At 61.1% G+C, this 23,250-nt stretch overlaps 2 protein-coding genes across 3 annotated transcripts; one reads left to right on the top strand and one right to left on the bottom strand.

Moving 5' to 3' along the window:
- Nucleotides 1-1,023: 1,023 nt before the first annotated feature.
- Nucleotides 1,024-10,232, bottom strand: LOC138726113 (phosphatidylinositol 3,4,5-trisphosphate 5-phosphatase 2-like). Its single transcript, XM_069867552.1, has 27 exons — nt 9,994-10,232; nt 9,417-9,480; nt 8,533-8,671; nt 8,307-8,448; nt 8,057-8,197; nt 7,823-7,910; nt 7,573-7,659; nt 7,208-7,315; nt 7,010-7,124; nt 6,730-6,836; nt 6,456-6,558; nt 5,866-6,062; nt 5,469-5,586; nt 5,269-5,365; nt 4,962-5,100; nt 4,754-4,853; nt 4,342-4,430; nt 4,045-4,126; nt 3,859-3,948; nt 3,660-3,776; nt 3,468-3,556; nt 3,128-3,215; nt 2,793-2,948; nt 2,578-2,659; nt 2,033-2,486; nt 1,658-1,773; nt 1,024-1,444 (listed from the first exon to the last, which is right to left on the bottom strand). Exons 1-27 carry the CDS (start codon nt 10,128-10,130, stop codon nt 1,333-1,335), a joined length of 3,357 nt encoding a protein of 1,118 aa, XP_069723653.1. The 5' UTR covers nt 10,131-10,232; the 3' UTR covers nt 1,024-1,332.
- Nucleotides 10,233-15,922: 5,690 nt separating this feature from the next.
- Nucleotides 15,923-22,857, top strand: ARR3 (arrestin 3). 2 transcript variants are annotated; one of them, XM_069867620.1, is made up of 17 exons: nt 15,923-16,021; nt 16,573-16,603; nt 16,917-16,977; nt 17,348-17,392; nt 17,797-17,996; nt 18,107-18,166; nt 18,422-18,489; nt 18,802-18,937; nt 19,041-19,125; nt 19,250-19,322; nt 19,832-19,969; nt 20,475-20,558; nt 20,840-20,863; nt 20,943-20,995; nt 21,273-21,282; nt 22,251-22,253; nt 22,630-22,857. In XM_069867620.1, the coding sequence occupies exons 1-17, from the start codon at nt 16,005-16,007 to the stop codon at nt 22,727-22,729; spliced, it is 1,188 nt and encodes a 395-aa protein (XP_069723721.1). In that variant the 5' UTR covers nt 15,923-16,004; the 3' UTR covers nt 22,730-22,857. The 2 variants fall into 2 exon arrangements, with proteins under 2 accessions (XP_069723721.1, XP_069723720.1); XM_069867619.1 differs by lacking the exons at nt 21,273-21,282; nt 22,251-22,253; nt 22,630-22,857 and having other exon boundaries at nt 20,943-21,207.
- The last annotated feature ends 393 nt before the right edge of the window (nt 22,858-23,250 follow it).

Raw genomic sequence — 23,250 nt, 5'->3', positions numbered from 1 at the left:
CCCAGGGCAGCTGCTCTGCCCCTCTGGGGCCACGAGGGTCCTGGCAGTGCCTGCACCCCAGGGGTGCTGCCCTGCTGGCACCCTAACCCTAATCCTGGGGACAAAGGTGGCCACTGCCACCTTGAGGACAGCCTGGGCACAGTGTCCCTGAGATGAGGACAAAACGTTGCTGCAGCCAATGTCTACGTATGCAGACCCTGCTGCCTGGGGAGTTCCAGGGTCTGGGGGCAAGCGGGTGCCCTAATGCCTGCAGAGCTGCTCCTTCTCCAGGGGGTTTAACCCCTTGGGGAGCACGCAGGTGGGTGCAGGGGGTGCTGTGCTCCTGGCAGGGTGTGGGGTGCGTGCTGAGACACGGGGGACGGTGGCCACGAGCAGCCCAGCTCAGGGTTGGGTGGCAGGTGCAGGAGCAGCGCAGGGATGCTCAGCCACGGGCGGAGAGTGCGGGAGACTCCGGGCGTGCAGGGCTGAGAGGGCAGCGCCGGCGCCTTTGCAGGGGAACCGCGGCACCGCAAAAGCTCGCCAAGGCAGAGCCAGCCCAACCCTGTGTGGGAGCCGCACGGGACACTGGGCAAGGGCAGCCTCGAGGGTCAGGGTCATTGCAGCATCCTCAATTAAACAGGGGGAAGGTGGAGGCAATGGGAACTGGTGTTCTCTGCACCCAGCTCACCCATCTCGGCTTGGCAGCTTCCTCCTTGGCCCCGCACAGAGCCAGGCGTCGCACACACCAACCCAGTGTCCCTGAGACTTTATTCCTGGTGGGGACAGCAAGGGGGATCTCGGGAGGAAATAGCGCCGCAGCCTCAGGAGCAGCTGCTGTAGGAGAAGTCTTCTGGGAATGTCATCCAACAGGGTTGAGCCTGGGCAGGAGAGAGCGGCCAGCGAGGCCGAAGGCACGTGGTGTGTGAGGCTGGGCCAGCCGCAGATGCCGCTGCACCCACGCAGGCTGCAAGTCAGCTGCCTCAAGAGGCTGAACCTCAAGGTCCACAGCTCCCAGTGATCTCCACTTTCCAAGTGGCCTCAACATCTCCCATGTCTCCCATCGCTCCTTGCTGGTGAGACTCAGCGTGGTCCTTCCATCGGTTTTGGAATGGAGGATGGAGACAGGCAGCAAGACCCAGAGAATGTCTATCCTGACGGTCACAAGAGCATCCTGAGGCTTTCCAGCTGAGGAACACTAGTCGCTTAGTGGTGAAGCCAGACAGATTGGGAGCGTAGCCAATAGTTCTAGCCCTGGGGTGCCTGGTCCTCCTTGTCAGCTCTGCCCAAGCCGGTCACTCCGCAGAGGAGAGCACAGGCGGGTGCTGGAGCCCCAGCTAAGTGCTGGGTCCAAGGTCAGGTCTCCACGGCTGGCTCACCGCCATGCCCTCGCCGGGCTTGCTGTGGAGGTGCCAGGGATGGGTCAGGTTGAGCACCCCAGCCTCCAGCAGGTCCCGCTCCTTGATGTCTATGTATGCAGGATAAGAGGAGCAGGGAGCCTGCACAGCCCCAGGGCACCCATGGAGATGTAGGTACTTGGTATCCTCCTGGTGTGCCACATACCCATCCCAAGGCTCACTTCTCCTCCCCCCCAGGGTGCAGGGCTCTGCCAGGGACCCTGGGGCCACAAGAGCTGGCTCGCATGGTGCCCCCCTTTCCGAGCTCCAGGGCCTGGGGGTACCTGAAGGTCTCCAGGTGGTCCCAGCCATGCTTCTGCAGCCCTTCCATGTCCTGCCGCAAGCCAAGGTGGCCCAGGCACCCGGCACCGAGGGAGCGCTCACTCCTGTCGCAAGGCCGCTGGGGAAAAAAGAAAACAGACACATGCCAGCAGCATCACACCAGGACCACGAAGTCCTCATCTTTACATCCTTCATGATGTAACTTCACATGAACTGGGTGCATTGCTGCTCCTCTGCCTTCCACCACATCCCACTGCCTGTGCTGTGGTGGTTCCACCGGGCAGTGCACTGCCATGAGGGTGGTGCTTCCCTCTCATCCCTGAGCTACCCAGGCTCCACAGCTGAGCTCCAGAGCCGCATGGTGCCCACAGCCGTACCTCTCGGGGGCGGCCGTGCAGGTGAGAATCCGGCGAGCACCTTGGCACCTCGCGGTAGGGTCGCGGGGGCGGCTCCAGGGCGCTGTGAGTCTGGTGCAGCAGAGTCTTGGGGGTGTCTCCTCTGCGCTCAGGGGATGCCCGGTCCAGCTGGCTCAGGTACGTGGCCATGTGCAGTGCCGTCAGCGAGCAGTCCCCCAGCCCTGGAACATCCCTCGCCACGATGGCCGATTTGGGTCTCTTCTGCTGGCCGATGGCTGGGGGGCTGTGTGGGTGCCCGCGGGACGGAGCCCCTGGCACACAGAGGGGCTGGGCACCGCGCTGCTCCGGGCTCTCCTTTTGGCTGTCGTGGGCTTCGCCGCTGCCAGAGCCCGGTGCCCACATGACGCCCTCAAAGATGAAGTAGGCTGGGTTGGTGTAGCTGGCAGCCGGCTCCGGGAGGCTGCGGGGACGGCTCCTGCGAAGCATGGCAAGGGTGGGTTCAGCATCACCCCACAGCGGCAGCACCCTCAGCCAGGCTCGTGGCAGGGCTGAGCCCCTCCGGGTACCTGAGGCGCTGCAGGGGTGGCTTGGGGCACGGCGGTGCGTCTGCTGCCGGCTCAGCATCCTCCTCTTCAAAACTGATCCACTCTGCAAAGGCACCAAAGTCTACCGTGTCCCCATCGGGCACCGCCAACCCCTGCCCTAGGGCCGCACCATGCCCAAACGTGGCCCTGAGCCCCGTGCCCGGGGCAACGAGGGGGCTGGCGTGTGTCCCCTTTACCGTAGAGCCTCTCGCGGGTGCTGCGCCTGTCCTTGGGGACCCGGACCTTCATCCAGCCCCGCATGGAGCCCGTCTCCTCACCGCGGTGGAAGAGGAAGGTCTCAAACTGCTGAGCCATGCTGCCAATCATGGACCTCATGGCGATACAGCACTCGCCTGTGGGCACAGCACACACCTGCGTTAGCACCTGCGTGGCCCCCGTGTGCAGCGGCTCCTCAGAGCGATGTGGGTGCCAGGCTCCCTTCTGCTGATCTGCAAAGCCTCGTACCCACAGGCTGTTACCCAAGCCCAGTGGGACTATGCTTGGAACCCCAGAGCCACCACCCCACACACACCATAGGACTCGCAGCTCTCCACGCCCTTGATGCTGAGGAGCAGGTGATGGTCCCCCAGGTACTCCAGGTCTGGCAGGATGGGGTTCAGCTGCAGGCAGAGAGGGGTGCTCAGGGGGTGCTGTAGGGCAGGTGGCACAGAGGGGTCTCTGTCCTTGGGGTGACGGTGACAGCCCTGGCACCTCATGGGACTCAGGGTGCAGAACTGGTGGGAGGGATGGGGAGGGAGGAGGATGCTCAAGGGGGACAAAGGGAGGGATGGGGAAGAGGGAAAAGGACAATGCTCGAGGGAGACAGGGAAGGTGAGGAAGAGGAAGGAGGAGGATGCTCCCTGAGTGCATACCACGGGCAGATGCTTTGCGGACCAGCCCAGCTTGAGGAAGCCAGGGATGTCGCAGCTCTGGGAGGTGTTCTCCCCGCTCCGCTGAGCTTCTGCCAAGGGGGAGAGTGGGGGGCACAGCTCCAGACGGGGCCGGCTCATCCCCTTGGTGCAGCCCCGGCACACCAGCACCCCAGCACCCCGGGGCCCCCTCACCCTCCAGGCAGTAGGAGTGGAACTCGATGTAGCACTTGCTGCGACTGGCGGTTTTGACGATCACCTCAATGCTCTCCCACTCGATGCAGGCCAGGGGCTCAGGGCCGGAGCCAGGAGCTGAAGGCACCAGGAGGTCAGCACCCGTGGCCAAGGCTTGCCCCAAACCTAGCACGGGGGCTGACAGACCCCAGCTCCTTACCCTTCTTGGGCACAAACTGAGACGTCACTCCCACCTCAAAGGTGGCGAAGACGGGTGAGTGGTCGCTGGTGACGATGTCGTCGGTGCAACCTAGATAGTGGGAAGGGGCAGCTGAGTGATGTCTCCAAGCCCTGGGGTCCCGAGCAGTGCTGACCACCCCAGCTCCCTCCAGCCCTGGGGTCTCACCATAGGAGTTGCAGACCACATGGGTCTCTGGGTGTGACTTCCATAGGATGCGGTCACACCATGAAGGGACGTTGATCCTCATCTAAAAATGAGGAAAGCATCAGTGCCCTCTCAGGTCTGTCTCCCCGCAGCCCAGAAATGCACCCCAAAAAGAGAGCTGCTTCCGTCCTGGACCTGCTTTGGAGAGGGAATGGACTGGCACAGGAGCTGAGAACCACTACGCAGCCCTCCCACCATCCCTGTTGTCCCTGTCCCCTGGTGATGTCCTGCAGCTTGGTCGGAGGCTCCAGAACTTACCCCAGTGGGCTTGAACTTCTGCCACATGTAGCTGTCCCGGGAGCCCCGCTCATACCGGTACGTGGGTGGGAAGGAGATGTCACCCTCGCCTGGGAACCAAGACACAGAGGTGGTATGTGATCAGCATCCCAGCTTGTCCCCAGAGCTGCACCAGCCGGGGAGAGGCCCCTGGGGTGTCACGGTCCCATCCGGGGCTCACACCAGTGGCTGGCACCAGCCAGCCCGGCAGGGACAGGCTCTGACTGTCCTTGAGCTTGTGTGCTGTCGGGACACAGAGCCCCGGGACTTGCCGCATGGTGCACATCAAGGACTCCCAGGCTTTTGGCCCCCTGTGCCAGGACAGGGCATCGCTGCGTGCCAGAGCTGGATGCCAGGACCCAGAGGGCTGCAGTGCCCTTGCCCTCACACTCACTGAATCGCAGGAACACCTTGTTCTTCTCCCGCTCCAGATTGAGTTGGTCGACAGCCAGGAGGGCTTCAAACTCCTTCTTAGTGATGTGGGCGAGGATGTCCTGCAGCGGGGCAGGGAAATGTGGTGAGCCTTGGCTCCTGGCACCCCTGCGGCTGCACCAGCACTGCCGCCAGCTTCTGCCATCTCCTGCGGGACCTCAACTACCCACCTGCACATCCATGTCGAGGCGGTAGTTGAGGTCTCCGAACCAGAAGAGGTGGTTGAAGCGCAGGGTGAGGTCGAAGGCGCTGAGCCGCTTGTCGCCCAGGACCAGGGAGCGCAGGATATCGCTGTAGTTCTGGTTACGCCTGCGAGGAGGTTGACAGCACAGATTGAACCTCCCTGGGGACACCTCATTCTGCCCCTGCCAGGTGGGGACAGGAGGGGGACAGTCCCCCAGCCCTCCAGGCTCCTCCAGCTCCTTTGGACACCCACCTCCCCCTGGGGCAGCCCCGTCCCACCCAGCCCTCCTTCACCTGTGGGTCTTCTCGCTGCCAGAGGCCAGGTGGCAGTTGACGAAGCCAAACGAGGTCCCGTTGAAAAGGAAGGAGACGCCCACAGCTCCCTTGTTCCCTGCAGGGTTGGGCCGGGCGCTGAGCTCCAGGGAGGCTCAGAGACCCTGAGATGGTCCCCAACTCCCTCTGGATCCAGGGTATCCCCCTCACCCCACCCCTACCCAGCGTGTTGGCGATCCCGGTTTTCACGCTGGAGGTGTGGACGTGGCTGATGCGCCGCTCGTGCTCGGGCTTCACCAGCACCACGATCTTGATGCTCCAGAGGCACTGCAGGGCGATCTGCAGGGGAGCAGGAGGTGAGCCTGTCTGCTCCCCACGTCACCCCGCGGCCGACCCCAGTGCTGACGGACAAACAGCAAGGTCAGCCCACCCATCCCTGAAACGTGGCATCCAGGGAGGGCACCTCCTGCGTGGCACCCACCAGGCATGGGAGGTTCCCTGGGCTGGATTTAGCGTGGGAGAGGACCTGGGTTTGGGGTAAGAGCCCTTTTAGCTGCCCAGCACTGGGTGCCCCCCCTTGGCACAGCCAGGGAGGTCCAGGCTGTGACCCGCCGTTACCACTCGGTAGTCGATGGCCATCAGGGTCTTTAGAGACGCACGAAGGAACTCGACCCACTCGCGGTCGCCCAGGGAGTTCTCCTGGGTGCCGATGACGTAGATGTCGTGGGGGATGCAGGCGGTGGTCTCGTCCTGCGTGCGCCCCAGGCCCCTCGAGGTCAGCCAGGAGGCGAGGGAGCGGGGCGGCGGCGTGCTGCCTGTGGGCAGGGGACAGCGGGCGCTGGAGGGGACAGCAGGGCAGCTCCTCTCTAACCTCAGACCCTGCATATCTCCAGGACCCAGCGGGGACAGGGAGCATCGTGCCAGTTCCATGGCTCACCCGGCTGCATGCAAGATTGATGTGCTGCTACCACCCAGAACCCCCCAGCTCCTCCGACAGCCACAAGGTGAGTGGATCGTGAGTGGAGAGACAAACACAAAAGGAGCCGGGCCAGGAGCTTCTCCAGCCTCCTTCTCCCACCAAGGACCAGCTGTGACCTCAGGTTTCCTCAGGGCAGCTCCCCACAGCCTTCACCTCCCAAAACCCACCTGAGCTCACAACAAGCCATGGCAGCCTCCCAGGAAAACACAAACTTATCGGGGCCCCTTACCCATGTTCCACGTCCCAACGTACACCGAGATGAGGTCGGGCTCATCCAGGTTGGAGTGCTGGATCTTCATCAGCTGCAGCAGCTGGCAGAAGGCCTCTCGCTTCTGCACGATGATGTGGGTGTCTTAGGAGCTGGGTCGGGGGGACGTCAACCCCAGGGGCGGGAGCTGGCTCTCACAGGTGGTCTGATCCCTGAGACCACCCCTTCGCTGCATCCCTACCCGAGGGATCTGTATCCCCTGGGGCACCCAGCAAGCACAGCTGGTGTCGCTCACCCGCGCGCTGGGGAAGATGAAGTCTCTGTTCAGGCTCTTCTGTGGGTCCCGGTCGTACACCAGCCTCACCTTACTCTGCACGCTCTGGTATTTGATCAGCTGCAGGACTGAATGCCAGGTGTGATGGTGGCATCCCCCCTCCTGCCACGGGGCCAGCAGGCAGTGTGGGATGGGGTCTCGGGGTGCGACTGGGTCTGCAGCCCATCACCCTGGCATCAGGCCTGCACCAGGGAATCCCACAGCGCTGCAGGTGGTTGATGGGGGGTTGGCAGCCCCTTACTTTTGTCCTGTGGGATGGTCTCCTCCGGGGCCCCGCTGCCCCGCTTGGTGATGGCGACCGTGCCCGCCTCCACATCCACCATCAGGGTTGCCCGCTGCGACTTGCCCACCTTCACCTGCAGACAGGGACGCGGTTCCCGGCTCGGCCCTGTGCCCTCCCTGCCCAAGCAGCGGCACCGAGGCCCTGCTGCGCCCTCACCTCGAAGCTCTGCACGGCCAGAGGCTTGGTGGCTGGTGGTGGGGCTGCGGCCACGCTGGGCAGCACCAGGTTGTGCCTTGACATCGTCTCCTGCAGCGACTTCAGCACCTGCCAGAGCGATGGGCACTGCTGTGGGGGCACTGGGAGAACTGGGAGCCCTTCCTGCCCCAAGAGGTGCCCCAGGGCTGTGCCACTGCCAGCAGCTTCTTCTGCTGGAGGGTTTAATTTAGATGAGGGGTTTGCTGGAGCAGAGGGAGGTTCTCCCCAGACCACAGTGCTGGCAGAGCCGAGCAGTGGATGTGATTTGCCATGTTCCGCCTGCACCCAGCCAGGCTTCCCCCCCCGGAATGCTGGGGGACAGGCACCTTCTTCTCCAGTGAAGAGAGGAGTTGATTGACAGTAGATATCTTGTTGAGGAGGAGCTCAAGATCGGGATCGCTGGTCAGTGGACCCTGAGGGGAAGGACAGACACTTTTGGAGCAGCACAGTGGCACCAGGCCAGTGGATTCCTCCCCATGGGTGCTGCTGCACCTCTGGGTGCCACCAGATCCGCTGCATCCAGCCTCACATAAGGAGTCAGGCGGCAGGAGGCTTCAGTGGCCCAAGGGGTCTCACCTGCTCCCTGCGTGGGCTGCGAGGAGATGTAGGGGGGTCAAACACCTTGGCCAGTGTCTCTAGGCCTGCCAGCGTGAAGTCAATCTCACTGCAGAGGAGAAGAGGGGGTGAGAGCCCATGAAGGCATCTCCCAAGCCTTGGTGGTGACGCTTGGTCACCACAAAGAGTTTCAAGATGAGGTGGGTGGCTCTGGCGAGGAGCCCCACCACGCCCTGGTGCTCCCAGAGCACTCGCCTGTGCAGCCCCCGGCAGGCTGTGACGAGCGCGGTGCTGAGGTGCCGCAGCTGCGGGTGCCCGTGGCGCAGCGCCTCCAGGTCCAGCTGCACGTGGTGGTTCAGGTACTCTGCCATGAAGCCCATGAAGTCGTTGGCTGGGCTGCAAGGTGGGATGGACATTTTTGGAAAGGTGGTTTTCCCAGGGCATGCCACTCGTGCCATGCCCACCCCACTGCCTCCATCAGCCTGGGGCCAGCAGGGTGCGTTACCTGCTGTGGATCTGCTCCTGCAGCCTCTGGTGAAGCTGCTGTGAGATGTGGGTCCGGCTGGTGACGGGAGCGCTGAGCCACGCGCCCACCCCGGCTCCCCCGGCCGGGACCACGTGCCCGCCACCTCGGCCGTCCTCCCCATCTGTGGGCAGAGGGCAGGTGGCTCAGCAGGACGCCCTCCCTGCTCGCAGCCCCCAGGGTCCCCACCAGCCCCTCCCCAGCTCACCCGAGTCCTCGTCGGCCGCCTGCCGTGCCCGGTGCACGGGGTAGAGCAGGGGCGTCACCAGCCCGTTGTTGGGCTGCTGGTAGGCACCGATCAGGTCAGGGAGGGTGCGAAAGCACTTGGCCTGGATGCCCTGGATGGTCTGGGGATGCAGAGATGGGAGGAACGCATCATGTACCCTCCTCTGCCAGCTCCGTGTGCCAGGGCAGCCCCCCAGCCAGTCTGCAGACCAGTCTGCCATGGACAGCAGGTCTGTCCCCCAAAATGTGCCCAGGGCGAGCTTTGGGGAGCTCAGCCTGGCCCCTGGCAGGGCAGCAGGGCAAGGAGAGGAGTGAGATGTCCATCTCATGCAGCAGACGGGGGCGCTCCCTAGAAACCCTTGGGATGCTCTTTTTAGGGGCTGCAGAGAGCTGGGTACCAGGAGAAGCAGTTGAAGTGACACCAAAGAGGGGAAGCGAGGCTGAGCTGGTGGCCAGGAGAAATATCATGGGGACAGATGTGGCAAGGATCAGGCCTGCGTGACCAAGGGACAGAAGCAGGAGGGGACAAGCATTTTGCTGTGCCACCCTGGGCTGGCTGGTGGCAACCATGGGGCTGGCAAGTAGACAGCCCTCCCAGGTGGCCCCGTGCTGCCGGGGAGGCTGCGAAGCGCTCACATCCTGAGCTGCAGGCAGCTCATGCAAAAACCAAACCGCACTGATTGCTCACAGTGCTGCGAGGCCAGGCACACAACAACTCGTTGGATGCTGCGTGGGGGAAGAGAGCATCCTGGCCCCTTTGCACCTGCATCCTCCCCGAGCCCCAGCTGCAGCCGGTGGCCCCCCCGGCACCGGCACTAGCCAGGGCAGGGAGTGCAGCCCAGCAGCACCCAGGCTTCGGGCACCCACCTGGACAGAGAGCAGCCCCTCGTCATCAGGGAGGATGCGGTAGGTGTGGACGTGCCGCTGAAACCTGGGAGAGAGCAGACGAGGGTCCCCCATCACGCCCCCCACGACACCGCGGGCACGTGGCAGCGATGAGGGATACCCAGCCCTGATATAAACACCCCGTGCCCTCTGCAAAGAAAGGAACTGAGCTCCCACTGCAGGAAATCAAAGCATCACCCTCAGCTCTGCATCTGCACGCGTTTGCAGGAGAGGATGTGTAGGATCCCTCTGCCTCCAAAGAGCACCCTGCACGCACGCTGGGGGCTCAGCCACATCTCCACCAGCATCCCCTTCAGTGAGCCGGTGCCAGGCAGGGCTGCTGGCCCAGGCTTCTGTCTGCTCCAAGGTTTTCCCCTGGTCCAATTCAGGGATCCCCCAAAAAGCCCGTCCAAAGAGAGCTGGCACCCCGCTGGCATCCCCGCGGAAGGCTTTTCACCAGGTTTTGTGACGCCAGGAGCCGCGTGCCCAGAGCAGGGAGAGGGACCCCAGCAGCAACCAGAGAAAGAAGCCACGAGCAGAAGGCAGGCAGGGCACTCACAGGAGGCAGAGGGCATACGCCCCTGCGACCGACTCGCTGTCCCGCACCAGGAAGCAGCCGTCCCTCCCGGCCTTGGCCAGCAGCTCCTCTGCCACCACCCGGCTGATGTCGCGGTGGTACCAGCTTGCCGCCGCCATCCTTTGACCGAGCGGGATGCTGGCAGCGCTGTGCCCCCGTCCCAGCCCTTCATCAGGGCTCAGCAGGGGACGCTGGCCATCGGCCGGCCCGCGGGCTTGGCTGCGGAAGGAGAACGTGGGGGTGGTCTGGGGGTCCAGCCCCCCGGTACCCAAGCGAGCCGGTGGCTGGAGGTCGCAGCGGGTGCTGGGCAGCGGCCGAGGCGATGCTCATGGGGACGAGGCGCCCCACAGCCGGGCAGCGCAGCTGGACACGGGGGGCAGCTGAGGGAGGCTGGGGGTCCTGATGCTCCTCATCACGGGGGGCTCCAGCCTGTGGGGCGCAGAGGGGAAGATCGGCGAACGATCCTTTCGTGAGGGAGGATCTCCCCGAGCTGCAGCCCCAGTGCCGGGGCCACCATCCTGTCCCGCTGCACGGCGAGGACAGGCCACGCTGACGTCCCAGCAGCACACAGGGGCCCAGCCCTCACCCGACACTCACTCACCGTCCCGCGCAGACCCCGTGCGGGGCTCCTGTGGCTCTCGCGGGGTGCCGAGGGCAGCGAGCCGAGCTTTTGGGGTGCAGCCAAGCAGAGGCAGAGCCGCGATGCTGCACGGGCCGCCCTGGGCTTCCTCCCACGGGACGTGGCGGCACTCGTGCCCGCTACACGCTGCCCGTCGGGGCGGCAGCGCGGGCTCAGGCGTCGCCCACCGCGGGGTCCCCACGCCTCGGCTGCGCCAACGGGGCCCACTCGCTCGCTGCTCCCTGCCGCTCGCTTGGCAAAGCAGCAGCCACTGCCTCTTCCTCCTTCGCTGCTCTCCCCGCTGCCAGGACCAGCCTCCTCGCTCCTCCTCCGGCTCCAGCTCCGCTACAAGGGGAAGCCTGCGGCCACGCAAGGCTGAGCGTGGCAGGGCGCAGGCACAAGCAGCCCTGGAGCAGGGGCTCTGCCTGCATCCCGCTGCTCATCACCCCTGGGCAGGGGGCGATGGAGTGGAAAGAGCCCCATCCCTCAGGCAGGACCCCCAGAGAGGGAGCTGCCGGAGGTGTGGGATGGCAGTGAGCCCCCAAAATGAGTTTGGGGTGGGGGACAGTGACTCCTGGGGGCTTTGTCGCCGGCTTTGGGGCTGGGCTCTGCCGTTTGCTGCCGGCTGTACAGACACGGAGATGCTGCAGCCATCAGGGCCCCCACGACGGCACCCGCATCACGCAGTTCAGGGGCTCCCAGGATGGATTTGGGAAGGAGGGAGGCTTTTCCCAGCAGTACAGGGCTGCAAAAAGCAGTGGGGTTCCCTGCAGCTCCTGTGTGCAGACCCAGGGGGTTTGGTCCTCATGGCAAGGAGCAAGCGGGCTTTGTGCATAGAGCTGTGCTAGGGTGATTAGTGCCAATTAATTACAGATGAACATCAGCCACTGAACGCTGCCAGGGTGACCAGGAGCACCAGTGCTGCTCCAGGGGGACGTGGGACAGCGAGTTCCTGCCAGAGGAGAATGGATGAGGATGGGGATGGGGATGGGGATGGGGATGGAATGCCATGCCGAGCCGTGCTCCCAGCCATCCAGCACCCTTGGCATCACAAGCTGACCACTGCAGCCGTGAGGCCAACCCGAAGAGATCATCCCCCCTCTCTGTCTGACCAAGGTTGCTGGCACAGACGTGCCGAAAGCCCCTGCCAAGGCTTCCTGCTGGGTTCCCGGCTGCGAGAGGAACTTCTGGCCAGGGTCATCAAGTCCAGTAGCCTGCTTGGTATCGGGCTCCAAGCCTCAAGAGGAACCTGTGGCCAGGGCCACCAAGAAGTCAGGCAGCCCGTTTGGTTTTGGGCTGGTGGCTCAGGCCACACGGCAGCAGTTTTGTCTTTCACCAGCACCCACCACGGGAACACACGGCAACTGGGGGTCTGGAGACCCCATCCTGCCAGCGCCCCGCTCCCACCGGCGCTGCTCCCTCCCGTTACTTAACGAGGCAGCAGTAATTCCGTGCCGCTGCGGAGGCGCCTGCCTTCCAATTAATGCCATCCGCGACGCCTAATCCGGATCAGGGGAGGAAGACCTGGAGCTCTCAGGGACTTTGAGGAATCAGCTGCCGGCTGTGGGTGTTTACGTAAGGCGGCTGCGGTGCACGGTGCCAGAGGATGCGCCGGGATGGGGACAGAGGCACCAGCACCCAGGGGCTCTGCCAGTACCGGGGATGGGTGTGTTTTGGGAGGGGATATGGGTTCGCCAGAGCCAGCTTGCTGGGCTCCCTTCGGAGGGCAGACCCTGCAGGCAAAGGGCACTGAAGTGGGCAGACACAGGATGACCCATAACCATCCCCAGGGAGGCAGGAGACTGCAGGGCACTGTCCCCCTGGCATTCGGAGCCCCCATATGCTCCACCGGCCCCACATCCTCCAGCATCGTGCCCCACTGGAAGGGGATGATTGTGCCATGCTCCACGCAGCACGTGGACCTGGAGAGACCGGTGGGATGAGGCAGATGAGAGGACCCTGTGGCCCTTTATGAAACAGGAAAAAGGAAGAAGTCCTCTCTCATTTCCCTATTATTTTTAACACCACGCTGCATCCGCAGCTTCCTTCCCCAGCGCTCGGTTCAGAGCGCGGTGCGAGCGCGGGAAGGGATGTGGTCTGTGTGTCTCACCACTGTTTTGGGGGGACAAACATCCAAACCGCAAGCCTGGACAAGACCTGCCTGTCTGAGTCCACCCAGTCACGATTAATCCCAGCTGAAGCCGCCCATTATGAAATCCTCTCCCTATCCTCCCCGCGCTCTGCAGACCCTTCGGTCACAGCCCTTGTGAATGGCACCAGTCTCACAGGCCTTATTAAGCGCCTAACGATGAGCTACAAACAGAGAGCTCAGGATTCGTGCCTCGGGCAGGGTGCCGGGGGCAGCTGCTCCATCATCCCCCCGGCCGGGCAGCGGGTGTCCAGGTGGGGCTGCCACCTCCTCCTCCTCCTCCTTATTCCACCCACCCGCGGGAAGGTCACAGTTCACGTGTCCCCTTGACCTTGGCAGAAATAGCGCTTGCTAATCTGCAAATTAAGCAGCTCTCCTGTGTGCAATTAAAGAGATCACAAGTCCTGGTCTTGGACAACGTGTGCTGACAGCTAAAGCCCTGGGTGGTGGGGCTGGTTCGCCGTGGTGGCTCCCAGTGGCCCGTGGGGCCGGGGCACAGGTGGGCTGCATTTGGGAGGGGTTGGTACCCAGGTGCTGAAGGGTGTTGAGCTGATCCAGGCTGCTGGGAGGATGCTGCTGGCAGCTCTGGGATGGAGGTAGAGCAGCGAGCAGGGGCATCTTGATGTCAGTGCTCTGGGAGGCTGAGCCAGAAGCAAGTGTGTGGTCAGAGAGCAAAGGGTCTGGCTGAGCAAGCAAGAGCTTGAGGGATGCTGGAGGTGTGAAGGTGAGTGGGGCTCACTGGAGCAGTTTGCAGGCTGCCCTGGGCCCCTGGAGTCTGTGTCCTGGCCTCAGGGCCAGCCAGGGGCAGCATTCCCACAAGCATCCTCCAGCCAGCCCTGCCAGAGGGATCCCACCCTGGCAGTGGCAGAGGAAGGGCAGTAGTGGGGGGCCCTTCTCTCCTAGCTGGCCATGAGGCAGATCCACTCTGTGCTTTCAACAGTTTTCTATTTGCAGCGGCAAACTTTGAATTAATGATGTGCTAATCGGGTCAGGTGAGGGCAGCCCGCAGTGTTATGAAATGATGCGGAGCTGAGCCGCTTGCCCGACAGTGCTGGGGGACAGTGACAGTGTCCCACCACCAAGGGGTGGACAGCCTTTCCTTACCACTCTGGCGGAGCGAAGCCTGGTGTGGGAGCTGCTGCTGCGGCCTCGAACCTCGCTTGTGCCTTCACCCCACCTTCTTGTACCCTTTTGTCCCCGTGGCAGGGGTGTCCCGTGCACCCTGGACCACAGCAGGTGACCTCTGGGTGACCAGCAGATGGGTAAGTTGGCCATGCAAGGAGCTGCACCTCCTCTCCATCTGTTACCCATCCAACAAAGTGCGTAAGGGAGGGATAAAACCAGGCAGGTCTCTCCCTCCCCTCTGCCATCTCCACCAGCCCTCGTGCCCAGGGCTGGCCCAGCTCCACTTGCTGTGGCAGAAGTTGTGAAGAGCCTCCGTGGGAACGCTGCCCGTGTCCCTGCCCACCGGGAGCAGAGCTTCCACCTCAATTACCATCACCTTGCTCCTAAGCCCGCTTTGCCAATCTCTGTAAGCTGCTTTCTTGGGGCTCCAGCAGCAGCTGGATTTATAGCCCACTCTTACTCACGAAGCGTCTCCCCCGTTAATAAACTAATAGGATTCTTCCCGAAATCACCTTTCCCACAGTGCGCACACACATGCCCACACAGCCACTGCGCGTCCCCAGCCGGGCGGGTGAGATCAGGTGCCAGGGGAGGGACTGCCGAGAGGGTATAAGAAGCCACAGGACCAGGAGCAGCCCAGAGTGACTGAGTCACGGTGGGACACACTGGGAGAGGAAGAAGAGAGCATCTGTCCGTCCATCCAGCCTCCAGGTGAGTGCTGCCTGCACCACCGCTCTGCTGCCCGGGCCTGCCAGCACTCTGCGCACGGATTCTGCTGTTCCGTAAAGCACTTTGGGGCAGGGAATTTGGTGCCGGGACTTTGGTCTCAGACAGTGGCTGGAAGGAGGGTGGTTTGGGGCTGAAAGTGGAAAAATGTGGCTACAAGGATTTCCGCATGGCCAAGCTAAGGCATGGGTGGGAGGGTTGGGCAGCAGCAAAGGAGAACTTAGCCAAGCCAGGAGGCGTTCGAGTCCCCTTCTCTGTGGCCTGGGAGATGCAGAGGAGGAGTTCAGCTCTTCTCTCCTCTGCTTTTCACCACCTTGTCCCCAGTTCCCGGGCTCTGGAGCAGCTGAGCCCACAGAACTGCTCTGCTCCTGCTCCCTTTGCATCTTCTCTTGCTGCTGGCCAAGAAACCCTGTGGGTGGGGGTACCTGAGCTTCACATCTTGCAGAACCTGAGAGTATCGGAGATCCTGTGTTTGGGACTAATCCCTTGTTTTTCTGTGGGGAAGAGGATCATCTCCTCCCGTCTACATCAATTTCTTCCTTCTCCCCAGCACCCCTGCGGTTGCATAAAGAGGTGACTCTGCCCACGTGCCCCTGGGGCTTAAAATCCTGCCTGGGCTTAAGCTCTGCTAATGTCAGAGCTGCCTAACTTTAAGAAGCTGGGCTCATCCCATATAATCTCCCATCGAATCAGCTGGTGGTCACTGCGATATTTACGGTTTCATTCTGAATGCCAGGCTCGAGCGAGCACTGGGGCAAGGCTGCCAGCGCTGCCCTCCCAGAGCCGGCTCTGGTGCTGCTGGACGGGGATGGGGACAGATGGGCCATGGGGCAGGGCAGGACAGCCCGAGACCCCCTGCCGCGGGGGGATAAGCTGCCCTCGACCTTCCTGCCCAGGTGATGGGACAAAACAAGCCCACTCCGGCTGTTAAGCCAGGACAGCCAATTTCCTGCAGACAAGAAAAATTCATTAAAATAAAAGTCTGTAAGCCCTTTCATTCATTTTCTTGCCTCCCCCAGCCTTGGATTCACTCCCTTGGGAGTCTGCCCCGTGCTTTCTATTTTCTGAAGCCTACCTGCCTGGGCCACGCTCTCCCTTTCCCTCTTCCACCTCCTCTCCACCACCTATTTGGCCAAGGCCAAGGAGCTCCCTTGACTTGAGAGCCCTGTGAGGTCTGTGCTGCTCCCGTGTGCCTTGTGTGCTGCCCCGATGAGTCCCGAGCACCCCAGCTCTGTGAAGGTGAAAGACCCAGCCGCGCCGTAGCCCTGCGGTTTGTTGGGATGTGAAGGATTCTGCCCCTTCCCTGTGGTTTCACCCAGCACCTCCTCTCCATCTCTCCCCACAGATCCCTGCCTGAGAAGCCACTGACTTAAAATGGCAGACGGAGCAAAGTAAGTATCTTTATTTTCCTTTTCTTTATTTTCCTTTTTTATTTTTTTTCAATTGGGATGGAGCTGGTTGCTGTGGGGCAGGAGCAGAGGGTCAAAGTGAGCCCCCCAGTCTCCCCCACGCTCTGCACTGATGGGATGGTACGGGAGCTCACTGCAGAGATGCAGCGACCCATGGTGGAGCCAACAAAGCACCTTCTCTTCTCTGCTGCGTGGTGGTGCTTTCTCACTTACCCTTAGGACACAGGCAGCTCCTGCGCCCTCCCCTCTGCGGTCACGCGCCGAGCTCAGGAGCACGACATCCCCCGGGACAGCCAGACTGGATGGGTTAGGGCTCTAAATCTGCAGAACACTGAATTGCCCAGGGCCGGGACACCCTGTGCATGCTCTGGTGTAGCTCTTGGAGATGCACCACGCTCGCAGGGAAACCCTCTCCTTCCTCACCCCAGGGAGATGAATGGTCATCCCCTCCCTCCCTGCCCCTGAGCAGGCTGTGCCACATCCAGCCTCATCCAGGGCCTTCCCAACCCATCTGTCTTGTGTTTCCTCCGCAGGGTGTTCAAGAAGACCAGCCCCAACAGCAAGGTGAGTCCCTGCACGCAGAGAAGGGTCCGCCCGAGGCGCAGGCTGTGCTGGGGCTCCCTGGGGCAGGACGCAGGCTGGGGTTTCTGTCCTTTGGTGTCTGTTCAGCTCCTGCTGTTGCTGCCACACGGGCACCACAGGGCTCACTTTTCAATTAAAAGATCCCTGTATGAATCCTTTAATGCAATGCCTGGTCCAACCTGCCACCAGCAGGTTAAAGAGCCCCCCGACACCACCCAGGGCTCAAACCCCCAGCTGGTTCAATGGCAAACACTAACCCATTTCCCTCTTTCCTTTCCCCATGTGCTGCCTCCAGTTATCCATCTACCTGGGGAAGAGAGACTTTGTGGATCATGTGGAGTCAGTGGAGTCTGTAGGTGAGCGGGGCTGTTCCCACCATGCAGGGGGAAGCGCGGGCAGCAAGTGCTACAGGGTGACCGGTCCCTGTGCCGGTGGCTGCTCACCTCTGCTTCTCACCTCAGCTCTGGAAGAGCAACATCCCATTATCCTGCAGCTTCCCTTACAGAAAAACAATGGGGAGAGGGACAAAGTCTCTTTGCCAAACAACTTGGCCCTGCTGCTGCTGGAGATGCTGGAGGCAGTGTTGTTGTCTCCCCACCTGGCAGCTCCCCTTGGTCACCTCCTGAGCTGATGAGCAGGATATGTGAACCTAAAAAGCACTGTGGTTTTGCAAGGATCTTCCCAGGCGGCTGAGCTCACCGGCCCTTCTTGTCTGCTTGTTTGCAGATGGTGTCTGCCTGATCGATCCGGAGTACCTAAAGGACAGAAAAGGTATGAGCACAGAAAACTCCCAGTTACACGGGGAGGGGATGGAAAGCGATGCAGAGCTCCCCAGCAGCCTGGGACTGTAGTGAGGTTAAAGCTGCAAGGGGTCATCTGCAGCTCATTGTACGTCCTCCTTGACCTAGAGGGCAAGGCTGCCTCTTCCTTCTCATCTCTTCCGCTTGGGGCACCGGATCTGAAGATGCTTGTGCCTTGCCAGAGAGTGTGATGAATCTCATTAACTTTTGTATTTTGTGTTTGAGGTCCAGGTCCTGATAACAGTCTCATATTTCTGAAATTTTATTAAATAAGTTTTCCTTTGTTTCCTCTTTATTCAACCCCTTTCCCCCATGCCTTCCCTTTATCCTACCTTTCCCCTAACCCTGCTCCTCTCCATTTCCACCTGGTTTCAGTGTACGTGACACTGACTTGCGCATTTCGCTACGGCCGAGATGACCTCGATGTTATTGGATTGACCTTCAGGAAGGACCTCTATGTCCTGACCACCCAGATCTTCCCACCAGTGCCGGACCAGACACCCAAAACCCTCACTCCTTTGCAGGACAAGCTGCTGAAGAAGCTTGGGGAGAACGCCTACCCCTTCACCTTTGAGGTAGGGGCTGCTCAGCCCTCTCTGACCACACACCTCCCTGGGGCACACCAGGGCTCATCTCTGGACACGCTTTTACTTTATGATTTTCACTCTTCCCTTGTTCTGCCTAGATTGCCACCAACCTGCCCTGCTCGGTCACCCTCCAGCCTGGACCAGACGATGTGGGAAAGGTGAGATGCTGTCCCCAACCCATGTTCTCTGGCTCCCTTCTGCCTGGCAAGGGGTTAAGGTCTGGGGTGCCAAAAACAAGAGCTGCTTCTCTTCCTTGGGGATGTGGCCCATGGGGTGAGGGTTGGGGGGGTGGGGAAAGGTGGCTGGAGCTGGGACCAGCATCTCTGGGGATGCAGTGGAGGACGGAAGGGAGTGAACCTAAACCTCAGGCAGCTCTGAGCTCTCCTGCTTAGTGACTGTACCTGCCCCCCCAGGCCTGTGGCGTGGACTTCGAGGTCAAAGGATTTTGTGCTGAAAATCTGGAGGAGAAAATTCACAAGAGGTAATTGCAGGGGACCTTTTCCTTCTGTGTGGCCCCGAAAAGAAACAAGCAGGTGATTTTGGGTGGCCAGCTTGGGCGTCAGGCTGAGGACCTGCTGTCAGCCTGTCCCATGCTTGGGTCAGGTGCTTTACCCAACGGCAGAGCAGTGCTCCTCACATCAGCACCCACCACATCCTGAGAGCAGGCTGCAGCTTGCATCCTTTGGCCAGAGACACTGCCATGTCCCTGAAGACAGCCAGAGTGTCCCCCTTGAAGGCCACATCAACATGTCCCTGCTGGGGGGACTGGGGACAACTGCTTCTCACCCTGCAGGAACTCGGTGCGCCTCATCATCCGCAAGATCCAGTTTGCACCCGAGAAGACAGGGCCAGGCCCGAAGGCGGAGACCACCCGGCAGTTCATGATGTCTGACAAGCCCCTGCACCTCGAAGCCTCCCTGGATAAGGAGGTCAGTACGGGGGAACCCATCCCCTGGCTTGTGCCACCATGTGTTTCCCCAGAGACAGGGACTGGGATGTCCCGTTACGTAACTGAGCCTCTTACCGCTGCAGATCTTCTACCATGGAGATCCCATCAATGTGACCGTCAACATCAACAACACCACCAACAAGATTGTGAAAAAAATTAAGATTTCAGGTGAGAGGGGGAAAGAAGGACACATCCCAGCGCCCACCGCATCCCGGCCCCCCTGTCGGGAACGGGACCGTGCGCCCATGCCTCTGCCGAGTCACCAACGCCGATCCCTCTTGTCTCTCCTCAGTTGATCAGATCACAGACGTGGTCCTCTATTCACTGGATAAATACACAAAGACTGTGTGCAACGAGGAGATAAAGTAAGTAAAAAGGGGCTGGGGTGACGTGGCATCGTGGCCAGAGGGAGAAAGAGAAAGGAGGAGGAGGAGAGAGTGATGGAGAGAGGGGGTGGGGAAGATGGTTTTACACCAGGCAGCAAAAATTAGCAGGGCTAGAAGAGCACTTGAAGAGGAAGCAGTTGCAGAGGAAGAGCCGAGGCGGTGGACACCTTCTCCTCCAGAGCAAGGCGGTGTGGGCTGGGGTGGTCCCTGGGGACGGTGCACAGCTGCCCCGGTAGCTTCCTCTCCTCGCTTTGCATCTCTGAGGCCAGCTGCAGCCTCTGGTCCCCGGGAAGGAGGAGAGGTGCAGCGAAGGTGGAGGGTAGAAAAAAAGAAGTGGCTGTAAAAGGGAACGAAAGGAGGAACCGGGCCCAGGCAGCTGTGTGGGGTGGCACAGGTGGGGGGGTCTGGCCCTGCCCAGGTGCCTGGTGTGACGCTGAGCACCCACCAGGCTGATGCTGGCTCTGAGCTCTCTCTCCCACCCATTCCAGCGAGACCGTGGCAGCCAACTCCACATTCACTAAAACGTACTCGGTCACCCCCACGCTCTCGGCCAACCGCGAGAAGCGAGGGCTTGCTCTGGATGGCAAGCTCAAGCACGAGGACACCAACCTGGCCTCCACCACCATGTAAGAGCTGGTTGGGCTCCCCTTGCTCCCCACCACAGCCCAGACCCGTGCCTTCCCTCAACCCCAACAGTTTCCCACTGCTCAGGATGTTCTGGGCTCCCACCCAGGGTCCCACACACCTCTTGTGCCTGAGCCCACTCCATCCAGCTGGGATTCTGTGACATGAGCACAGACCCGCTTGTCCATCTTGTAGTAGACGTAGCCTCCTAGTCCCAGCTGTCATCCAAAGCCCCTTTATCCCTCTGCAGAGCAGCACTGGGTCTCGTCTCAGGATTAACCCCAGTTCAGACAGCTGGAGTGACCTCCAGAAAGTACTCTGTGGCTTCAGCCAAGTGACATGCTCTCCCCTTTCCTTTCCTGCCACTTTGTGTTGTCTTCTGCTAAGCCCCAGTGCACCCCACACAAAACGGGGCATGGGGACAGCCCTGAGAGCCGCTGTGGGGGGAGCAGATGGGGTCTGCACCAGCACTGCCAGCCTCACCACCCCGCTCTGCCTCTCTCCTAGCCTGAGACCCGGCATGGACAAGGAGGTGCTGGGCATCCTGGTGTCCTACAAAGTGAAGGTCAACCTGGTGGTGTCCCGAGGAGGGTGAGGCTCTGTGGGCACAGGGCGGGGACCGTCCTCCTGGGCTGGGCTGTGGGACCTCATTCCACCAGACGATGACAAAAGGACTCACACCATGGGCCCCCTTGACCCTGCCCTGCGCCCCCAGGCCATGGGGCTGCTCTCTGACTCCCTCCTCACTGGCCCTATCACCACCGCCCTTCACCCCTATTACAAATCACCTTCTACCTCATTATAAAACAAAGCCTAACACCCCCCCTCCTCTGCCTTGGCTGATTTCTGTCCGTTCTCTCCCACCACCGCAGCATCCTGGGGGATCTCACTGCCAGGTAAGAGGGGAGCCACCTGCGGGGCTGAGCACGGTGCAGCGCTGGGCTGCTTTATCAACAGAAATGCTTTTCCTTCCAGCGACGTTGGTGTCGAGCTGCCTGTCATCCTGATGCACCCGAAGCCTGCGGACGGTAAGCAGTGCCTGGGATGCTGCCGAAACACAGGGAAAAGGCAATCCCCGTTTAGAAGGGAGCTGGTAAAAGCAACACTGATGCAGCTGTCTCCATGCTCTGCCCCAGCATCCCTGGCTGTGGGATGGGAAGTGCTGCCACCCATCCTAGCACCTCCCTTTCCAGAAAATCACCCAAGCATTAAGAAGAGATGTTAGTTGAAACGTCCTTTATTAACTCACATGTGTCTCTCTCTCAATCCTTGCCTCCCTGCGCTGTGCTTATCAATGGACTACAGATAAGCCAAGGTAAAGAGATGTTTCAGTACACCTGAAGCCAGAATTTCCTCCAATACATGAGCCATACAGATCCATTGCAGACAGATGTGACAGATCCATCACAGATGGATGTGGTGGCCCATTCCAGTTTGAGATTACATCCTGGGATTAAATTCTCCAGGCTTCAAAGTCCTGAGCCCCCGTGACACAGCAGACAGCATGACAGCCTCCGTGGTGGCGTGGGGGAGCAGGAGCATTAGCCTAGGCTGGGAGGATTCAAATGCTGGGCTTGGCACGTGGTCTGCACATTCCCAGGGCATATTTGGCAACTCTCCTTGCTCCAAACAGAGCAGCCTCTCCAGCTGCCGGCCCAGACCTTGCCCTGGCCCTCGGAAGCAGCCAGCAGTGCTGCACCTCCCAGTCACAAGAGCCACCACCAGACACCACAGCTCTCATGGCTTCAGTCCCCATCACCCTGCGCTGAGGTTCCTCGGTTGCTGGAAGCGGCACCGGTCACAACCCCGTTTGCTCCCCATTGCCAGAGCCCCCATCTCCCCCCACCACATGAGCTTATTCCAGCTGAAGCCACAGCTGGGGTTGCTTCCCCTGGGAAGCCGCAGCGTGCCAAACCCATTCCCGGCAGCCAGAGTTGCCAGCCGGCCCTGGTTTGCCAAGGGCCAAAAGGCTGGGGTTGTGTCTGGTTCCACCCTGCAACGGGACATGAGCGCTGGGCTGTGGAGCCTGGAAACTCGGGCTGCAACGGCAGGGCTTTTGCACCAAAGCCCATCTGTTTCGCTGCTCAGAAAACGCCTTTAAACTTCCAGAGGAGGAAATTTCTTGGCCTGTCCCCACCATCGCTCCCTGTGGACTTCGCCAAGTTTGTTTCACATTCACGAGCTTTTGGAATCACTTTTGCTGACTCTTTTTTTCCATTTGCTTCCCCCGCTTTTCATTTTGCGGCTCTCCTTTCATGTCATCTGCTGCTTGCCTTTCGCAAGAAGGTAACTAATCTCTTTGTCTCCACTTTAATTTCTTTTCCTTCCCCTTTTTCCCTTGACAATGCAAAATATTGTCTTTAACAAAACACCGATCGCTGCAGGCAGGAGCCCAGCTCCTCTGGTCACGCACGCTCGCAGCCGAGCCAGCAATCTGTGCTGGATTTCTGTGCTCAGCTCCGGCTCGCAGTGACCCGACCGTTCCCTGCAGCACGCAGGGTGACAGGGCTGGGCTGAGCCCCAGCAGGATTTGTGCACTGTCCCCTTCAGAGAAACAGGGTCTGGGTGTCAGCAAGGATTCTCCCTCTTCCCTGCGGTGCATTCTGGGCAGCTGGACCCCGGGCACCCCACAGGGCTCACCATGCTCTGCTCTCCCTTCCAGTGAGGAGGACATCGTCATCGAAGAATTTGCTCGCCAAAAACTCAAGGGGGAGAAAGACGATGAAGATGAGAAGGAGGAGGCTGACAAAGAGGAGAGCTAACCTGCTCACACAGACAGCCCCAGATTGGGACGTAGATGCCCGTAGCGTGCTCCCCACTATACCCTACGCAGCGCGGCCACCTCAGCCCTCTCCGCGCGGTGCCATCTGTTCCCTTAGGTACATCCTCATCCCCCGGGCTCCTCGCACCGGCTCCAGGCCTGGGTTGTGGTGGCAGGAGCCCTACTGTCTCCTCCTGGCACACAGCCTGTGCAGGCTGATGCTGTGGTCTCCTTGCATCCATGGGCACCTGCGAGGGAACAGGGGCAGGGAAGCTGCACTGACGCCCGGCCTGAGCGTGTTTGTCCTCTGCTCTGTGACATTGTTATCAATAAACCCGCCCTGGTGGCCCGCTGCAGGCTCTGTGTCATGGTGCCGGGACGACACCAGGGCTGGGGGAGAGTGCGGAGTGGGCAGACGGTGCCTCTGCCTGCGCAGGACGGAGCGGGAGGGTGAGGCACAGGGGAAAGTGGCCGCAGGGACCCCGATACCATGGAATCACTTGGTTGGAAGACACCTTGGAG

This window comes from Phaenicophaeus curvirostris, chromosome 13 (genome assembly GCF_032191515.1).
Source record: "Phaenicophaeus curvirostris isolate KB17595 chromosome 13, BPBGC_Pcur_1.0, whole genome shotgun sequence".
Lineage (NCBI taxonomy): Eukaryota > Metazoa > Chordata > Aves > Cuculiformes > Cuculidae > Phaenicophaeus > Phaenicophaeus curvirostris.
The sequence above is the reverse complement of the archived record's forward strand: the minus strand, read 5'-3'. Positions and strand labels throughout refer to the sequence as shown.

Excerpts from the sequence above, each read along its gene's own strand:
- LOC138726113 (XM_069867552.1), bottom strand. The coding sequence starts at position 10,130 with ATGGCGGCGGCAAGCTGGTACCACCGCGACATCAGCCGGGTGGTGGCA. Across the intron at positions 6,063-6,455 it reads CGTTGGGACGTGGAACATGG|GCAGCACGCCGCCGCCCCGC; the intron begins GTAAGGGGCCCC and ends CCCTGCCCACAG. Across the intron at positions 5,366-5,468 it reads CGGGATCGCCAACACGCTGG|GGAACAAGGGAGCTGTGGGC; the intron begins GTAGGGGTGGGG and ends CCAACCCTGCAG.
- ARR3 (XM_069867619.1), top strand. Across the intron at positions 17,393-17,796 it reads GTACCTAAAGGACAGAAAAG|TGTACGTGACACTGACTTGC; the intron begins GTATGAGCACAG and ends ACCTGGTTTCAG. Across the intron at positions 18,938-19,040 it reads AAGCCTCCCTGGATAAGGAG|ATCTTCTACCATGGAGATCC; the intron begins GTCAGTACGGGG and ends TTACCGCTGCAG.